This window comes from Pelophylax lessonae, assembly GCF_965119305.1.
Source record: "Pelophylax lessonae genome assembly, chromosome: 8".
In the NCBI taxonomy this organism is placed as follows: Eukaryota; Metazoa; Chordata; class Amphibia; order Anura; family Ranidae; genus Pelophylax; species Pelophylax lessonae.
Genome location: NC_138775.1, coordinates 19,273,708 through 19,295,030, shown reverse-complemented (window position 1 = coordinate 19,295,030; position 21,323 = coordinate 19,273,708). Strand labels below are relative to the sequence as shown.

General features: G+C 45.8%; 1 protein-coding gene across 1 annotated transcript in view; it reads right to left on the bottom strand.

The window, feature by feature from the left end:
• Nucleotides 1-4,425, bottom strand: part of LOC309562125 (uncharacterized protein) — a gene marked incomplete at its 5' end in the record, with an annotated part of 86,092 nt that extends 81,667 nt beyond the window's left edge. The window contains one exon of the mRNA XM_082266255.1: nucleotides 4,299-4,425. Within this exon, the coding sequence (XP_082122381.1) occupies nucleotides 4,299-4,425 (127 nt within the window). The remainder of the gene's footprint in view (nucleotides 1-4,298) is intronic.
• Nucleotides 4,426-21,323: the final 16,898 nt, after the last annotated feature.

Genomic DNA, 21,323 nt, shown 5'->3' with positions numbered 1-21,323 from the left:
ATAAGTTTATTAGATTTGTAAATTAGTCCATTCCTTTTTTACTCACAATATGTACAGTGTCCCAATTTTTTTGGAATTGGGTTTGTAAATAGAATACATATATCTACAATAACCCCTCTGTTGCCACCTACCTGCCTGTATACAGAGGACCTGGAACATGAGAAACTGTTATATCCTGTATATACTCTATAGAATACAACCCTACTCCCCCTACCCCCCCCATTTATGAGTGACCCCACTGTGACTTATGTTGAAGACAGAGAACATGAGAAGCTGTTATATCCTGTAAATACTATATAAAATGTAGACCAGGGATGTGCATTTAGGGGAGGCAGAGCCTCACCTGTCATGAACATAAAAACAAAAAACAATCGAGCTTCGAGGGTCGTAGTTCAGCAACCTGGGGTCACAGAGACCCCAAAGTTAGGGAGTAGGTATCTGAAGTCCTACCCCACCACTGATCAAAATAGCACCTATGGTTCCGGAGATGCGGGTCTCCTTGCGCAGCCTGTCAGAATCTGTTTCCAGCAGACTGAGAGGAAGAGCTCACAGTGAATTCTTGTCAGAGGCATTGAGCTCAATGGACACCTTGGAGCCTTGGACCAATGGTAAAGCACCTCTGGTCCAAGCTGTCCAATAAAAATGCTGCAGTGGAGGCTCTCCTCTCACTGCAGTGTCATAGAAGGGGGGTGTGTCTAAATGACAAATGCTCCCTTCCAGCCCGGCCCTCCTAACTAAGGAAAAAACATGGGATTATGGGTATAAGGTTTACCCATAATCCCATGTTTTTCTCACACAGAGAAGAGGGAGAATCTGCTGCTGCTGAAAAGGTACTTTTTTAACCACTTAATCCCCGGAAGATTTTACCCCCTTCCTGACCAGGGGGTATTTTGTGATTCGGCACTACGTGACTTTAACAGACAATTGCGCGGTCGTGCGACGCTGTACCTAAACGAATTTGATGTCCTTTTTTTCCCCACAAACAGAGCTTTCTTTTGGTGGTATTTGATCACCAGTGCGATTTTTTGATCATGCGCTATAAACAAAAAAAGAGCGTCAATTTTGCAAAAATAACAATATTTTTCACATTTTTTTATATGAAATTCCCCCCCAAAAAAATGTAAAAATCAAAATTTTTTAACATTTTCGGCCAATTTGTTTTATGCTACCTATGTTTGGTAAAAAAAATCGCAAAAAGCGTATTTTGATTGGTTTGCGCAAAAGTTATCGCGTTTACTAACAAAGGGAAAGATTTTTGTCATTATTGTTGTTTTTTTTTTTTAACGCGTAATGGCGGCGATCTGCGATTTTTTTTGCGGTACTGCGACATTGCGGTGGACAGATCGGACCCTTGACTGATATTTTTGACACTTTTGGGGTTACCAGTGACATTTCTACAGTAATCAGTGCTATACATATGCACTGTTACTGTAAAATTACACTGGCAGTGAAGGGGTTAAATTTATTTGAGAGGGAGGGGTTATGTGTGTCCCTAGGGGCGTGATCCTAACTGTAATTGGCTGTGGCTTGAGGTGTAGGAGCAGTGATCAACGGTCCTACATAGTCGAACCGTATAATCACTGTTTCTACACAGGGGAGAATGACAGGCGGCTTGTTTACACTAGCCGTCTGCCTTTCTCCCTCTCCACCGACGATCGCCGAGTGACCGGCGGACATCACACGCGCGGGGGGGGGGTTCGTGACCGCGCGGGAGCGCCCCTCCGGCGGCGCGCTCGCTCCCCAGAGCCTCACAGGCTAGTGACGTATATATACGTCACTTTGCCTGTGAGGGGCTGACCGCCGCAGTATATCTACTTGCGGCGGTCGGCAAGTGGTTAATCAAGTAAAATAATATATTATTTTGCTACATGTTATAACATAATTTATTATTTATCTATTTACTATGAAATTACTGATTTGAAGTTATAACTTCAAACTTCAGTAATTTGTCCGTTAAACCACCTGCTTGAGTACAGTTTTTTTAAAATATAGTAAATTACCTTAAAAACAATATAAAATAATTGCAAAGAACAAAAAAGAAGCATCAGGAGGACTTTACTGGAATAGATGTGAGACTATATCCCTATATAGAGGTATCCAAAAGTATATTTATTTGAACATAAAAAAAATGTATCACATAGCATCTATTTAGCATCGATACATCATAAAAACATGTGAAAACAAAGCATATAAAAAAACATGATAGAAATATGACCCCAAAAGACCCATTCTGACACCTTCCCCAATAGGAATAATACCAATTGGAAACCTGAACTGGAGGTGTCTGTGGGTAGAGGTCACCTCCGTAGGTCAACGCGTTTCGCTGTACTGCGTAGCTTCTACAGCACCAAAAAAAGGGAAGAACTTACATTACATGCTAAACATAATAACCATCAATTAGGTATATATAAAACAAAACACATACAAATATGCATGCACATGTTTAATTTTTAATGTAGATGTAAATAAATATACTTTTTGATACCTCTATATGTTTGCTATAAATCACTAAATGGTGATGTCAGGGTTTATTTACTAAATGGTGATGTGGGGGTTGTATCTGGTTCTGATACTAGCCAGTGCCTCCCCAGCCACTGACCTCCCCGCATGTCCCTGCTGCAGACTCCCCATATATATATATATATATATATATATATATATATATATATATATAATAACCCCTCTGTGACCATCTACCTGTCCATACATTGAAGACATGGAACAATGTTCTTATTTCTTGTGTATACTACTAAAGAATGAAGACAACACACCTCCGTATATTTATAATGACCCTGATGTGATCATCTACTTGTCTTTATACTGATGACATGGAGCATTAGAAGCTGTCATATCCTGTATATATTATAAAGAATACAGGAACTCCTTATATCTACAATGACCCCTCAGAAGAACAGGTCAGCCTGTGCTGAGGAGGACAATGATTGGAGGAAACTCAATAGAGGGACAATGTATATACTACAGTGGATTCTCTTCATCCACCATTCTTCCACACCTGTATGCAGGGCCAGGACAAGGGGTGGGCAGGAGGGTCGGCTGCCCTGGGTGCAATGGTTTATTGCAGGGACTTGGACACCCTGACCCTAACCCTAGGGGAAGGGGGGGGGGGCGCAGTTTGCCATCTTTGCCCTGGGCACTGGATGACCTTGTCCCGCCACCAGTGGCAGCTAATCCATTGGGGGTGCAGGGGCGCCACCCCCCCTATCCATGCGTCCGGCCCCAAAATCTACATGCTGGGCGCCGGACGCATTGATTCCAATGGGGTTTTTTTTTATTTTTATTTTGAAGCACCTGATTAGAGCCAGAGGCTCTAATAGGCTTCAAAAAAGGGTGGGCTTGGGGCGCAGAGCACTGCGCCCTGAGCCCACCCAGTTGTACGACAATAGCGAATGAATATCAGGTCCTGAGACCCGTTTCCTGATTGCCCGAAAGGAGAAGCCATGCTATTGGCCAAGGAGGAGGAGGGAGGAGGAGACGCAGGGGAAACCCATGGAGGAGACTGAGGGGGAAGCTGCTGCTGCCGCCGGTGCCCAGGGTGAGTGAGCCGGTGACCGAGGGGGGGGGGGGTTATGTGTGTGGGCTTGGGCTGGTGTGGTCTGGGGGGGGGGTATGGTGTGGTCTGCTGCCCCCCCGCCCATGGAGCACCAGCCGCCACTGACCCTAACCTTAAAGCGGTAGTATCCCGCTTTTTGAGACTTTTACCTACAGGTAAGCCTATAATAAGGCTTACCTGTAGGTACAAATAATATCTCCTAAACCGGCACGGTTTAGGAGATATTTACAGTGCATGCAGCCGCTCGCGCGAGCGGCGCATGCGCTCTGAAGGTCCGGGGGGACCTTCAATTATGTTTGCCGGAGATTGCCGGAAAAATCACTCCCGCGCGCATGCGCGGGAGTGACGTCATCGCGGCTCCGGCCAACCATCGCGCCGGAGCCGTGTCTTCCGGCCAATCAGCGCGCCGGAGCCGCCGAACCCGGAAGAGACGGCGAGGGATCATGGCAGCGCCCGCAGCGATGTCCGGGGGTCCGTGTCGGGGCTTCGTTCTAAGGTAAGTTACACATAATGGGCTAGTATGCAATGCATACTAGCTCATTATGCCTTTGTCTTGCAGGTTTTTTTTTTTTTTTTTTTTATAGGGTTTACAACCGCTTTAAGGGAAGGGGGCGCAGTTTACCATCTTTGCCCTGGGCGCTGTCCCGCCACTGCCTGTATGATTGGACACATAGAAATTCCTACCGTCATATGAGAAAAATGTTGTCCAGTCACTGGTAGTACCCACCTTGTTTGGTGTACATATAATATACAACTCCTGATATAACTGCCAGAAGGAGAACAACGCCAGCCACTCCGCCATAGATGTATGATGGGTCACCGTTAGATTCAGATCCTGCAGAATGTCCTTTCATTTTGTTAAAGAATGGAAAAATATATGATGTTAATTGGAGGAGAAAATAACAAATCTGACAGACAGTCCAGAAACACACAAATCTCCTCTCTTCATTCTGCTGCTTTTCTCACATTTGTGATTCCATATTTAGGTAGTGACTAGGTGGCTGAAAGTGTGATTGCCATCATCCCTACATACGTTATAAAACACATATTAGTAATACTAAATAATAAATCCGCGCAATCAATAATATCCAATAAGTAACAGTGAATGGTCAAAAATCCTAATGGCAGCTTGCGTAAAGCGTTTTTCACTAAACACAATACAGTAAACCCCCGTTATATCGCGGTTCAGTTTTCGCGGTCCCGGTATTTCACATTTTTTTTTTTTGTGTGTAAGACTTATTAATATTACTATATTAATTAATTCATTATTAATTCAATATTTTTGTGTTTTCCATTGCTCTTTCTCTCAATATCTTTTATGCGTTTAAATGTGTTTCTATTGTTTTAAAAGTGTGTTTAAAGCGGAGTTCCAGCCACAAAATCGACATAATCGATTTTGGGCCATCCGCTTGCTCTTGGTCACCTGAAAAACAAATGGATAGTTACGATTTCTTTTTGTTTACTTATCTTCTTATAGATGAAAATATACTCACCTTTCTTCCACTTCCCCCCTCTGCGGCCGCGGCCCGCGCCGTCACTTCCTCTTTGCATTGATTCTTGGGAGCTGAACGCTCCCAGGAATCAATGCGCCTGCACCGGCCCCGCTCGTCACTTCTGGTGCAGGCGCCTCATTCCCTGCTAAACAGCTTCTGGGCATGCCCAGAAGCTGTGCAGTAATGACGCGCCGCACCGGAAGTGACGAGCGGGGCCGGTGCAGGGCATTCTGGGAGAAGAGGACACGGAAGAGGACGCAGAAGAGGACGCGCTGGCTTCAGCTGCCCACATCTGAGATGGCAACGCTGGAGAAGAAATTTTATAAGTGAGTATTTCTTCTTGCAGGTAAGTGCGACCCGGGACAGTTCAGAGGCTAGCCATTGTGGAATGTACTAGCCCTGACTGTCCCGGGGGTATTTTTAGCTAAATTTCGACCCCGTGGCCGGAACTCCGCTTTAAAGACCATAAAATGCTTTTAAAACTACCATAAAAGTTATAAAAACATGCCTAGGGTGTATTTAAATGGGGTATTTCTATTTTGCGGATTTTCACTTATCACGGGTGGGTCTGGAACATAACCCCCGCGATGGAGGGGGGTTTACTGTACAACATACCAGAGGCGTAACTAGAACCTTCAGGGTCCCGGTGCAAGAAACCATGAAGAGCCCCCTGGACGCCTGGCCGGGGCCCTTCCCTTCAAGCCTGGGGCTCTTCCCACTGATCCTGGGGCCCTTTACTCTTGTTACGAGGCCCTTTATTTTGGTCCTGCAGCGGGACCCTATCACAAGTTCTGCAGTGGGCCCCTTTCCTGCCATCTTGGGGCCCCTCCCCACGGTGGGGGAATGCCAGGGCCCAGTGTCAAGTGTGATCTTTGCGATCCTGGAAGTTCACCCACTGGTGTCAGTAGTTTTTATTTTTTGGTATTTTAATTGTATTATTTTTTATAATTTTATTTTTTTTTTTTTTACAATGTCACTGACTTATGCTGGCCATACACTAGCCGAAAAATCGTTAAAAAATCTGTCATTTGGTCCATTCGTTCATTTTTCGTCCAGTTAATGGGCACAAATAGAAAATCGGTTTTAACTTTTCAGAGCCGAAAAATCGAAGGAACAGTTTGGAAAATTCTGCCGAGCGAACGATAAATTGAAAGGTTAATGTGTTTCTCGCCCCCGACCTGTTTGCAATAGATATATGTGACAAACTGAACAAAAAACGGATTTATTTATGTCCATTGAACAATTTATCATTTGAAATTTGGTCATTACATGATGGCATGATCCAGTGTCGGGACAAGGTCACCCAGCACCCAGGGCAAGGATGCCAAACAGCGCCCCCCCCTTCCCTTAGGTTTAGGGTCAAGGTGCCCCCCCATCCCTGCAATAAACCATTGTGCCCAGGGCAACTGTCCCTCCTGCCCACCCCTTGTCCCGGCCCTGGCACGATCGTCTGCTCTCACGGCCGATTTTTCGTTTTTTCTAAAATGAGCTCGAACGATTTTCCGGCTAGTGTATGGCCAGCTTAAGACTCTCTCTCTGTCTATTCAGAAAAGGAAGGAGCTGGTAAATTACATATTTACCGATCCCTTCCTGGTTCTCTATTGTGACCCATCCCCTGCAGCAGCTGGCAGGAGAGGGAGCACAGTGTCATCTTAAGAGCAATAATGGGCCCTGGGCAATACAGTGCACTGGGGCCCCGCCTACACAATCACCCACGAGAATAAAAATGCAAATTATCGATAAGGCGATATTTATTGGTACAGCAGTGCCAGGCTAATGACAGCTTCCAACCCCCTGGTGCTTGCCACCTGCTAAGTTCGGAAGGGGTATGCACACAGAAATGGGAATCAGGACTAATGCTTGGCTGGGGCTTGGTCACTGGGCAGGTGGGGCCCCTTGGCAACTTCCCAGCAAGCTCATTCAGAAAGATGGCCATGGGAGGGAGGAAGCCGGCAGCACAGTTGGGGGGGGGGGGGAGACCAGGGAAGCACACAGGGGCCCAGAGACAGCAGAACACAAGTGACCTGGATAGGAGGAGTGGCGGGGGCAGCATACAGAGGAACCAATCTCCTTTATTTTCCTCCTGCAGCTACAGGAGGAAAAAGGAGGACAGTGATTTCTCTACATGCTGCCCCCAGCCCTCCCCTCCTATCCAGGTGTACAGGGGAGCCGCACAGGCCTCCTGGAGCATGGGGCCCGGTTGCAACTACAACCCCAGCAACCCCTGTAGTTACGCCCCTGCAACATACACAAAAAATCAATGCAGTGCCAAAAGAAAGCCCGTTTGACAAGCCCGCATTGCTCTGAGTGCCTGGTCTGTAAGTATACTGACTGTTTACCTTTAAGCCTATTAAATATATTTTACGCAGGGCACTAGAAAGTCTTTTTTATTCCCCATATATACCGTAGAGTGGAGTGTGATTTCACCAAAAGAAGAAGGAGAGGAGTGAGATTTTTTTCCTGAATGATATCCTTAGAGGGGAAAAGCTTTGTTTGACTCAATGGTAAAACATTAGTCAAACGTTGAGGTGAGCACGGGAAAAGCACTTATCAGCACCTTCATGTGTGGATTGATTGCACCAGCACTTTATTATTATTAAAGGCACGGCATGGTGGAACTGCACTAAAGGACATTATTACATTATATTATATTATTTTACATGGACTTTTGAATCACTTATTTATTTATTTATTTATTTGCATATGTTGCACATATTTATAGATAACTTCCTGATGACGCCTTTCCGGTGAAATGCATTGAGGTATCCTAGTGACATCATTTCCGGCTCACGGCAAGTCCCGGTGGGGTGAAACGCAGGTGGAACACACACCATTGCGGAGCGGCAATTAATAGTAATAGTGCTCCATCATTTTTTATCAGTGGGAATAATAGTGCTCCATTGATGGAATTAGTGGGAGGAATGGTGCTCCGTCAATGGTGTCAATAGGAGTAATATAGTGCCCCATCGTTGGTATTGGTGGGGAGAATAGTGCCCCATCATTGGTATCACTGGGAGGAATAGTGCCCCATCATTGGTATTAGTGGGGAGAATAGTGCCCCATCATTGGTATCACTGGGAGGAATAGTGCCCCAACATTGGTATTAGTGGGGAGAATAGTGCCCCATCATTGGTATCACTGGGAGGAATAGTGCCCCATCGTTGGTGTCAATTTGAGTAATAATGCCCCATCCTTAGTATTAGTTGGGAGAATAGTGCTCCATCATTGGTGTCAATGGGAATAATAGTGCTCCATCATTGGTGTCAATGGGAGGAATAGTGCCCCATCATTGGTGTCAGCGGGAGGAATGGTGCTCCATCATTGGTGTCAGTAGGAGTAATAATGCCCCATCCTTGGTATTAGTTGGGAGAATAGTGCTCCATCATTGGTGTCAATGAGAGTAATAGTGCCCCATCGTTGGTATTGGTGGTATTAAGGTGCCGGACTGTGGCCAGTGGGAGAGAAAATGTCCTGGCATCAGTTGGATTAAACAATTCCCCATCATTGGTATTAGGGGGAGCAATAGTGCCCCGCCAATGATATCAATGGGAGGAATAGTGTCTCATTGTTGGTGTCAGTAGGAGGAATAGTGCTCCATCATTGGTGTCAGTAGGAGGAATAGTGCCTCATCATTGGTGTCAGTAGGAGGAATAGTGCCTCATCATTGGTGTCAGTGGGAGGAATAGTGCCCCCTCTCATTGGTGTCAGTAGGAGGAATAGTGCCCCCTCATCGGTGACAGTAGGAGGAATAGTGCCCCATCATTGATGTCAGTTGGAGGAACAGTGCCCCATCATTGGTATCAGTGGGAGAAATAGTACCCCATCATTGGTATCAGTGGGAGGAATAGTGTGCCATAGTTGGTGTCAGTGAGAGGACTAGTGCCCCAGTCAGTGGCAGGAACTATGCCCCACTGTTGCTGACAGAGGGGGGGAATAATGCCTCAAGGACCATATACAAGCAAGCAAAGGGCCACATCTAGCCCCCTGGGCCACAATTTGGAGACCTCTGCCATAGAGTGTAAAATCAGGTCTGGAAGTGTTCACTAATAACTCAACACAAAATAAAAACAGAAGTGAAAAAGTAACTGAAAACATGTATCAGAATGAGTAGACGTAATAGCAATAGCGTGTGGTCAGTGTGTGGTCAGTAATTGTCGAACAAAACTGCTGCAAAAGAAAATTAAAGAGGGACCAAAATAAAAAGGACAGCTAATCACAGGAGCAGAACAGACATAGAACAACCACCACCACTACTGATAGCAGAGAAAAAAAATAAATAAATATATATATAAAAAAAAAAAATATATATATATATATATATATATATATATATATATATATATATATATATATACAGAAATAAATATTGCATTAAAAAGGATTACCAAAGCACTATGGGTTATTTAAATGGAAAGCACGACAGAAGTTGTTTATCAGGCATTGTATTTTAAAACCTTGAACACTGCTTTATAAGGGGGCGGGGGGGGGGGGGAGTCACTGTAAAGTTCAGCTTCAGCTATTCTATGCAATGGACTTTTTTGCAACATAGTCTCAAAAGAGAGCCTGGGAAAATGTGAACGGGAAGCAAAATGGCCACATACTGGATAAACAAGAAAATATCTACTTTATTTACATACAAATTAACTGATTTACCTGACTAAAAATATTTATTTTATGTTTTAGTTCTGAACATAATAAGTAAGGAAAGAAAAAATGTACAAAATCACAATGTATCCCTCTGATGGAATTATTTTTTTCTTTTTATGATATACTAGATTTTGATTCTATCTAGATCTTTTCAAAGAGGAGTTTTCTTATTTGTTATACCTATTTTTGAACTACATGGTATTCATTGTATTACAACGTATCTGTAATTATCTTTATACCCGTACTTTATGATGTTACTTTCTAGGGCTCCATTCACCTATAGGCTCTCTGGATCTGCCCACGATCCTGAACCATTGAAAGTCGCGGGACGCCCGTGCGATTCCGTGCCCCAAACACGTACAAGAACTTCTTTTGCGTGATTTTACTGCGATTTTACGGCGCTATTTTACCGCCATTCATCGGCTGAAATCGCCCTCCGTTTGGGGTGCCATTGCAAGTCTCAGGAATCTCACGGGCGTCCCGCAACTTGCAATGGTTCGGGATCGCGGGCAGAATCGCTGCAATTCTGCCCGCAGTCCGAAACGCCTATATGTGAATGGAGCCTAATTGTTGCATCTAAACCTCCTTGTATAACAAAACTCAGTAAAACAAATCCATTCACCGATAGGCGTTTTGGATCATGTGAAGAATTGCCACGATTCTGCCCGTGATCCTGAACCATTGAAAGTCGCGTGACGCCCATGTGATTCCTGTGCCCCAAACACGTACAAGAACTTCTTTTGCGTTAAATTTCCTGCGATTTTACGGCACGATTTTACCGTGATTCGTCGGCCAACAATCGCGGCAAAATCGCCCCGCATTTGGGGTGCCATTGCAAGTCACGGGAATCGCACGGGCGTCCCGCGACTTGCAATGGTTTGGGATCGTGGGCAGAATGGCGATCCGAAACACCTATATGTGAATGGAGCCTTATTGTTGCATCTAAACCTCCTTGTATAACAAAACTCAATAAAACTAATTTGACAAGAAAAATGCATTATAATACCTTGTTAGTTTCCTTCTCTCCATAGCATGTCAGCTAAACATTCGCATTTTATATTGTTTTCAAAGACTGTGTGAGATGTTTCCTGTGTTGTCCCCCCGGGCAGGAAAAATGAATCAGCAAAAAATAGAAACGTATAACAAAACCCAAATTTTAACACAGGAAACAAACAACAAAGGAAACAAACAACACAGGAAACAAACAACAATAAATACATAAACTATCTACTGCACATCTCCTCAGAACCTCACACCTCAAACTTTACACACATGGGCGTCTGCAGAAATTTTTCCGAGGGGCATCATTTTAAGGTCAGCCATGCTCCGCCCCTTTTCAACAATGTCATGAAGGGGAGGGGCTTAGTCATTATCACATAAAGCGCAGGCATCAGAGGTTTGAGAAACCTGATGCAAAAGCAAAGCTGACACTCTCTGTTTTGGGTTTGCTGCTCACATGACCCGCCGCCTCTCTCCTCTCGGCCTCTCCTCCTCCCCTCCCGACTGATGTCAGCGGGGAATCCTCGGCCCCGCCTGCTGCAGGCAGCTGTCAGAGAGGGAGAGGAGAAAGCTGGTAGGTCACGTGAGCGGCGATCGGCGCTCTAAAAACTGGTAAAGAACGGCTTATTTTTTTAAAACACATACACAGACACAGGGGCACACAGGATTAATAAACAGATCAGACAGGATAGTATAAAGTAGCTTAACAACTACTTTAAAGGAGTAGTCTGAAGCCCCATTCCACAAAATGCCAGAATTTAGCCAATTGAAATACCTTTTCAATGTCGCCACTTTCAAGAAAATCGGCCCAGCGGTTATTCTTTTATTCCCTCCCGAAGTTTTCAGCACTTCCGGGTTTTCTTCTATGGCCGCCATGATAAAACTACCTCTCCCAGCATGCCCGCTCATCTCTTCCGGTAATCTCCTGCCCTCCCCCTGTGACTCCTCCGCTCGGCCCCCTCCCTAAATTATAATATTACACGCCCCCTCCTCTCGCACCTATTTCCCTATCCCCGCCTCGTAAAATACGTCCTCTTCTATTGGCTTGCCGAGCTCCAATGAGCATGTAAAGCTTACATCGCTAGAGGTTGTAGTGCCGGAGCAGCAGCGGGCCGAAGGATCGGAAGTTGTGCACCAATCACCATCCCATAATGGTAAAATAAAGTACAATACACATACCCCCTTTCCATGTTAGTCCCCCAACCATCCCTTATCCAGAACTACAAGTCACAGCTTTCCCGTACATAAAAATACTGTATTGGCATGCTGTGACTTGTAGTTATCCCCTTGATGTAAGCAGCATTTCATTATATGTATTTATATTGAAATGCTTATTACCTCAAGAGGAAAACTATAAGTCACAGCATTCCCTTACAGTATTTCTATGTATGGGCATGCTGTGACTTGTAGTTTTAAAACTTATTATATGTTTATATATATATATATATATATATATATAGTGAAATGCTGCCTACATCTAGGTGCACACTACAAGTCAAAGCATGCCCATACATAAAAATACTGTACGGGCATGCTGTGACTTATAGTTTTTACTTAGATATATGCAGCATTTCACTATATCTATATATATATTTCTTTATTTATTGAGATGATGCATAGATCTAAGTAAAAACTACAAGTGACAGTATAATTCCCCCCACAAGGTTGGCAGTATTATTCCCCCCACAAGGTTGGCAGTATAATTCCCCCCACAAGGTTGGCAATATTCCAGTCCAGTCCACAATGAAAGTTTATTGTTTTAAAAACACATTTATAGTCAAAAGGAGGGGTTACATATGTAAGGAATCCCCTTTATTTTAATATTCATTAACACTTTGATTACTTTACAAGTGACCAATACTAACCTTACATAGCTGTTGCTATGTAATAAGATACTGTCTCCCTACGCTGGGAGAAAGGAGCAAGACGTGCTGTGAATAAGCGTACATAGTACGCAAGCGTACAATGGACTTCTGTAGAAATTTACTATCCGTAGATTTTTCTACGGTCGGACGTGCGCATGCGCGGTACATAACCGCTGATTGGAGGACAGCGCTCCAATCGGCGTTTGCTGAGCTGAGCCAATGACAGCTCAGCTCAGCGCATATATGCATAAATTAGGTCAGGGGGAGTATTCGACTCCGGGCGTGGAGGCCGACGCAGTCCGCAGTGACTCCTGGGATCGATGAGTCACCGGGCGAAGATGGCGGCGGATGAAGAAGAAAGAAGTCGAGCGTCATCAAAAGACCCAGCTTCAGGCCGGAGAGAAAAACGAGGAGAAGACCGGGAAGAAGACCATAAGGAAAACGTGAGTATATTTGAATGTGTTATAACTTTGTGTGATGCTCTATTTCCCCCAGAAACACTTTGCTTCAGACTACTCCTTTAAAGTGGAAGTTGAGATTCCGGGGGCGGCAATTGCCCCCCGTATGTGGATGCCCGTGTTTACACACCTTCTACAGCCTTTCCTCTCTCCTTAGGCCCTGTTCAAACACTCATCTCTGAAGTCTCAAAACGCCCAACAGGCAAAATCCCATTCATTTCAATGGCCCCCTGTTCATATATGAGCGTTTTTGTCGCCTGAAGCAAAACGCCTGAATCTCAAAAAAGTACATGAGCTTCTTTTTTAGCAAATTATAAGCATTTTTGTTAGATGTCAATGCCTGTCTCCAAACAACTGCAAAAAAAAACGCCTGAAAAACACCAGAAAAACGCCTGAAAAAATGCATGAAAAACACCAAAAAAAGGCTGAAAATTATACGCTCAGGTGTGAATGCAGCCTTATTGTAAAAATCAGGACGCTCAGACCTTCTAATCCCTATGGGTTCCATTCATATATAGGCGTCTCGGATCGCGGGCAAAATTGCAGCGATCCTGAACCATAGCACGTCGCGGGACGCCCATGCGATTCCCGTGACTTGCAATGGCACCGCAAACGCGGCACGATTTTGCTGAGATTGTCGCCCGATGAATCGCGGTAAAATCATTGCCACCCAAAATAAGTCACCCAAAATAAGTTCTTGTACTTCTGTTGGGCGACAGACATCTCGAGATTCTGTTTGCGGGATTTTACCTCGATTTGTCAGGCGACAATCACGGCAAAATCGTGCCGCATTTGGGGTGTCATTAGTCACGGCAATCGCACGGGTGACTTGCAGTGCTTCAGGATCGCGGTCAGAATCACAGAAATTCTGCCCGTGATCTGCAAAGCCTATATGTGAATGGTAATAATCAGGACCCTCAGACCTTCTATTCCCTATGGGCTCCATTCAGATATAGGCGTCTCAGATCGCAGGCGGAATTGTCGCGATCTCGAACCATTGCAAGTCGCCGGGACGCCGTGCGATTCCTGTGACTTGCAATGGCACCCCAAACACGGCGCAATTTTGCCACGATTGTCACCCGACGAATCGCAGTAAAATCGCGCAAACAGGGACGCCTCTCACCCAAAATAAGTTATTGTACTTTTTTTGGGCGACAGGCATCTCGTGATTCTGTTTGCGCGATTTTACCGCAAATTGTCAGGTGGCAATAGCAGCAAAATCCCTCCGCGTTTGGGGTGTCACGGGAAATCACGGCAAACTGTGGGATGCCAGTGCGATCCCCGTCATTTCCAATGGCACCCGATCGTGGCGTGATTTTGCAGCGATTGTTACCCGACAAATCGCAGTAAAATTGCAAAAACTGAATCGTGAGACACCTGTTGCCCAAAAGAAGTTCTTGTACTTGTCCCGCAATTCTGTTTGCTCGATTTTACCACAACTCATTGGACTACAATTGTGGCAAAATCGCACAGTCATTGGTTGCCATTGGAAGTGACAGGAATCGCACAGGGGTCCCACGATTTTCGGTGATTTAGGACGCCAAGATGTGATTGGAACCTAAAGTGGTTTTAAACCCACTTCATCACTTTCAGGCAATCCCTTGTGTTAGATAATGCAATATTTCCTCTGTGTGTTCTTTATTAAAAAACTGCCTCTGTATACCTTATTTACGAGCGCCACGTGGCGCTCACATGACTGCCTGCCATTTCCTCTCCAGATCTGACAGCTACAGTGGGAGGGGCTGAGAATCCCCCACTGATGTCAGTCGGGAGGAGGGGAGGGGAGGAGAGGAGAAGAGTGGTGGCCGGTCACGTGAGCAACGAGCGGCGCTCGGAAATAAGGTATACAGAGGCATTTGTTTTAATAAAGCACACAGAGGAGAGATTGCATTATCTAACACAGGGGATTGCCTAAAAAATGATAAAGTTATTTCAGCAGCAGGAGGGGAGGGGGCGTTCACTGGCACAAGCTGACAGGCAGGGTTGGTGGTGGGGGGAGCAGGACAGAGCAGGGCTGCGAATGATAGAGGCATGTAAACTGACCACGGTGTCAGGGTTCAGCAGCCATGATAACCCATGGTCAGTTTACAGGGGGAAGGGCAGAACCAGGCAGGAACAGCCAGGTAATTCAGGTGAAACAGGGGGCCAAATTACACAGCATGAGAACTGTGCTGCATAACATGCTTTTAAGGAACAGGATCAAATAGTTTTTTCTTTTAGGGTAAACAATGCTTTAAAGCGGAGTTCTACTGGCTTTTGTGTTTATTAAAAGTCAGCAGCTACAAAAAGTTTAGCTGCTGACTTTTAATAAACACACACTCACCTGTCCCGCGGTCCAGCTATGCGGCCGGCGGGAGCTTCGGTTCACTTCGTCTTCTCCCCGTGGCCCTGGCATCTCTAATGTGGGCACCCGGCTGTGACAGCTTGCGGCTTCACAGCCGGGTGCGCACTGTGCATGCGCGAGTCGCGCTGCGCGTCCTGCATGGGCGGGCAATCTTCTGGGACCTCTGACGTGTCCCAGAAGATTGCAGGGAGGGAGGGGGAGAGGAGAACATCCGCCCGAGCCGCCCGAGAGGAAGTTGGAGCGGGTACCTGTCAAAACTACCCGCTCCCCCGCCCAAAAAAATGACATGCCAAATGTGACATGTCAGGGGCTCAGGAGCACTTAAAGCGGAAGTTCCACTTTTGATTGGAACTCCGCTTTAAGATGTAATGATCATGACCCTCATACCTCGTATCTCTCTCTCTCTCATCATTCTTTCTCTTTCTCTCTCATTCTCTCATATCTCTCTCTCTCTCTCTCTCTCATTCTCTCTCTCATCATTCTCTCTTTCTTTCTTTCTTTCTTTCTTTCTTTCTTTCTTTCTTTCTTTCTTTCTTTCTTTCTTTCTTTCTTTCTTTCTTTCTTTCTTTCTCTCTCTGTCTCTCTCTGTCTCTCTGTCTCTCTCTGCCAGGGCCATCTTACCAAATGGGCATGCTGGGCAGTTGCCCGGGGGCCCCACTTCCTGGGAGGGCCCCACCTGCCCAATGACCCAACCCCAGCCAAGCATTAGTCCCGATTCCCGTGTGCATCCCGCTGCCGAACTTAGCAGGTGGCAACGCCTGTCGGCCCTGTGCTGCTTTCAGGCCACTTGGGCCGTGGAGGGGGAGCCCATAACTGCAGCAATGCCTGTCTGCCTCCACAGGAACAGGCGCACACAGGACAGTTGAGTCTGACTCCCATCCGTGTGTGTTCACCGGACCCAGCCGCTGGACGTGGAAGCTGTCATTAGCCTGGCACTGCTGTAACAATAAATATCACCTTATTGATAATTTGAATTTTTAGTCTCGCGGGTGAATGTGTAGGCGGGGCCCCAGTGCACTGCATTGCCCGGGGCCCTTTAATGCTCTTAAGATGGCACTGCTCTCTGCCTCGCTCTCTCTGTCTCTCTCTGCCTCTCCTCTCTCTCTCTCTTTCTCTGATCGGTTTGTTGTAGTGTAGTTGTAGGTTAACTTGTCTTTTATTGGGTGTTTCTGAAAGACGGATTGAGGTCAGTGTACAGTTGGATGGGGAGGTTGGATGTTGCTGACCCCTCAGAGACCCTCCAGCTAATCTCTGAATGGGATCTTTCATGTCTATGGATATTTTTTCCTTGGATTTTTTAGCTTTTTCTGTTAAATTGTTCATATTTAAGAAAATAAGACAGGAAGATGACCTTCCAGAAGATATCAAATATGAAATATACTGTAATTTCTGAAGAGTCATCTCATTGTTGATCAGATATTAATAATTACACAACCAGGACAGTAAATACAGATCTCACCTCTCACATTGAGGAACGTCCCATTTCCATCTCCGGATATTTGTTGGCTGTACTGAAATGTAACTTCACAGAAATACATCCCGGAGTCTGACAACTCCACACTGTGCAGGGTGATGGCGGCTGATTGTCCATGGATGAAATGATTGGTGTCCACTCTGGAGAATCTTCCAGAGAAATTCTTATTATTCTCAGAGACCTCCGATCCACTCCTCACTATGTGTCTGTACCACTTGTAGGACCCGATGGAAGCGTTCTCTCCGATGATTCTGTAGTCACACGGTAAGGTGACCGAACCGCCCTCTGTGGCCCATATTACTGGAGTCTGCCATACATGGATTGTCTGTAAAAAAAATCCTGGCAGAGAGCAGAGACTGATACCTGTAACTTATTGATTTCGCATACAGCAGCAGAAACGACATGAATGTATTTTTGAAAGAGTTCTAGAATGCAGAAAACCCCAAATACAGAATGGAAACACACTGCCCCTAAATACAGACCCCAAATAGAGTTATAAGTTCTTGCCAACATACACAGACCTCCCTTATCCATATAGAAAAGGAACACCCTACCCTTGTGTATGACACTGGGCCCCCTGCTCCTGCACATGGACCCCATACTGAATGGGAACACTCTATCCCTTGTATATGGTTTAGATCCCTGTATAGAAAGGGAACACCCTACCCCCACAAACAGACCCCATATACAGTGGGAACACCCAGCCCCATGTGCACAAACCCCTATATAGTGTGGGAACACTCTACATCCAAATGTAAACCCCCTGTATAGAGTAGAAACACCCTGCCCCCAGATACAGAACTCTACATAGGGTAAGAACACCCTGCCCCCATGTAAAGACCCCCATATAGAGTAGGAACACCCAGCCCCTATGCTCAGACCCCTGTATAGAGTGGGAACACCTTGCCCCCACATTCAGCTACCAATACAGATTAGAAACAAAGACCCCTATATACAGTAGGAACACCTTGCCCCCTCATGCAGACCCCCATATAGAGTAGGAACACCCTGCCCCCTGATATAGACCCCCATATATAATAGGAACAACCTGCCCATACATACAGACCCCAATATATAGTGGGAGCACCCTGCCCCTTATACAAACCCCCATAGAGAATGGGAACATCTTACCTCCACATTCAGACCCCATATAGAGTGGGAACACCCTGCCTCCATGCACAGACCCCCTTATAGAGTGGGAACACCCTGCCCCTTCATACAAACCCCCATAGAGAATGGGAACACCTTACCTCCCCATTCAGACCCCATATCGAGAGGGAAGACCCTGCCTCCATGCACAGACCTCCATATAGAGTGGGAACACCCTGCCCCTTATACAAACCCCCATAGAGAATGGGAACACCTTACCTCCCCATTCAGACCCCATATCGAGAGGGAAGACCCTGCCTCCATGCACAGACCTCCATATAGAGTGGGAACACCCTGCCCCTTCATACAAACCCCCATAGAGAATGGGAACACCTTACCTCCCCATTCAGACCCCATATCGAGAGGGAAGACCCTGCCTCCATGCACAGACCCCCATATAGAGTGGGAACACCCTGCCCCTTCATACAAACCCCCATAGAGAATGGGAACACCTTACCTCCCCATTCAGACCCCCATATAGGGTAGGAACACCCTGCCTCCACATAAAGAACCCCATATAAATTGGGAATACCCTGCCCCCACATTCAGACCCCCATATAGTGGGAACACCCTGCCTCCATGCACAGAGCCCCGGCTCTCACCTGGCAGTGCCCCCAGGATCAGCAGAAAATGCACAGCCCCCATCATCTCTGCACACGACAGTAGACATGCACACTCATTGCGCCAGCCTCTGCTCTGCTCAGGAAGTGATCTTAGGAAGAGAAATCGCAAATGTGAGAAGTCACTTACTGTATGAGGAGGCGTCTCCTTTACACCGAGACCAAAATCTATTATTATCATTATTATTTCAGAAGTCCTCAGATAATTCTTCTAATCCGCACAAACAGAGCTCCCAGTAACTTATAATTTCCAATAATTTTTATTAAGATTTCATGAAAAAGTAAACAAAACTTACAACAGTGCAAAGTGTGCCCATAGGGCTCAGTCATACATGGCAGAAATAGCATAGCAGCCTCAAAACATGAATTAGAACAATATAAATATTAATATCGCAGGAATAAGAAAAACCAGGTAAACAAAGTAAACCATAGAATGGTGACTCAAGTCAAGGTAGAAATAGAGCCTCCAATCAGCCACATGGGTGGTCGGCGGGCCCGGCCCCCGCTCCCCCCGGGGCCCCTTACGGGAACACACTGCGCCCCAGGAGGGAAGTGGCCCCCAACCCCCAATCCCACCATCGCACACCAAACTGGGGGAGGCATTTGCCATCTGTCAGTGCACTGGAAGGAGTGAAAGTTATAAAATGAGGATAAAATAAAATAAAGAGAGAGAAGGGAAGAGGAAAGAAATGAAAAGGAAATGAAAGAAAGAAGCCAGGTATCACGGAAGAGCAAAAGCAGTAGCAAAGAAAGAAGTAGGAGAAGAGATCAGTAGCGGCGGGTAGAAAGGGGTCAGCATCCAGGTCCACCCCCCCCCCCAATCAGGGGCATTTACAACTCTTATCTCCCGAGGGAACAGTGGCACTCCCCCAGATATCTGAGCCAAGGGTCCCAGGTCTTGTCAAACAAACGCATTTTATCATTAAGTAGCGCTACCATCCGTTCATTTATCATGATCCAGGTAAATTTAGCTTTGAGCAGCTCAAGCGGTATTACAGCAGTGCGCCAGGAGCGAGCGATTGCAATTTTAGCAGCTGTGAATATAAAAGCTATAAGGCGTTTAGTATGTTTAGATGCCCCCTCGATCTGTCTACCCAAAAGGGCTTGTTGGGGAGATTTTACCAAGTTAACCTGCGTCAAGGAATAGATAAAATTGTAGGTGCGAATCCAAAATCGTCTTACTTTTGGGCAGGTCCACCAGGTGTGGACGACAGTGCCCGCTTGTCTGCCAGTAACTTATAAATCTGCATCCAATCACATCACATTTGGCCTCCTGATAATGTCACTTCCAGGAATGGCAACATGTTGCTGACTCTAGTTTTTAGCTGTTTAGTATGGTTTCTTCCAGTTTAGTGGTACTCCAGAATAATCCCCGGTCGTGCTGTAATCCATTCGTTCAGGGCCGCCAATAGAAATCATTACATGATGGTAGAGTATCTCTTCCTCTATATTATGATGGATTCCAAGCAGAAGCAACGAGTCGTCATTGAGTTCTTGAAGAAGGAAGGGTCCAGGCTATCCGACATTCACAGAAGGCTACAGAATGATTATAGAGATGACACCATTGACAAGAACAATGTGCACAGATGGATAAAGAAGTTTAAAGAATGGGAAACCAGCATTGAAGATGAGGTGAAAGTGACTGTGAAGAAGTGGGTACAACAGTGCACACCTGATTTGTTTCAAAGAGGATTCTTCTACTAACAACCATTCATTTATGAAAAAAAATGAGGTAAATTAAAAAAGTGGGAAAAAACATCAACAAATCAGGTTTCCTTAAAATTGTTTATTGCACCAAAATGCAAGTGCAAGAGAACATAAAACTTTTTTCAACCTAACTCCTATGAAAGGCTGTGTAGCACGATCGGAAGCCCAGGAACTGATTGTCAGCTTCTGAGCTTAGCACTAGATTCCAGCTTTCACAGATAAAACCCCTAATTCCAGCACTAAATCCAGCGGCGGGCCACAGAAGCCGCTTAGCCTAGGCACCATTTTTAAATGGCACTTGGTTGCTCTGGGATGAATAGCTGCTTTTTAGAATGGCACTGAATACTGAGGCCTCACCTACGGTGAGAAGTTGAGGATGTGCTTGGCATAACATTCCTGTATCTGGGGAACTACAGCTGCCGTGTACAGCCTGGGTAGGCGCCAATGCACTAAAGCATTAGCGTTTACGAGAGTACAACAATGTACACCCATTTACTTGTATAGAAAGATGCATGGGGCACCTGCGGCTCCCCAGGCGCAGCAAAATGCCTGTAATTTTAAGCCCACAACATAGTGGCAGATAGATTCTACCTTGCTTTGACCACAACTGTGAAAACAAACTCTGGCTGGTTTAAAATACTGTTATAGGGCTTGTAATGCAGCTGTGTATGAAGAATCTGCTCCCAAAGTTGATAAAATCCTATAAGATTCTGAACCTACCAAGGGAGGACTGGGCCAGGGGGCAGGGGGGCAATTGCCCCCCGGGCAACTCTGATATCCTGTAAAAAGGCTGCACCGCTTCTGCCACAGACATGCCTAAAGGATTCCTGGTGAAGAGAAGTAAAAAGTCCCCACTGCTGACCTACTGAGTGCGGGATGAAGACAAGGACAGAGCGCAAGCCTCTCCCCAGCATGGATGGTGTAAACTGTGTCTGAGAAGAGGCCAGTTCCCAGCCCCACTTGAGGCTCTCCTCCTCCAGACAGCCCCGCCTCAGC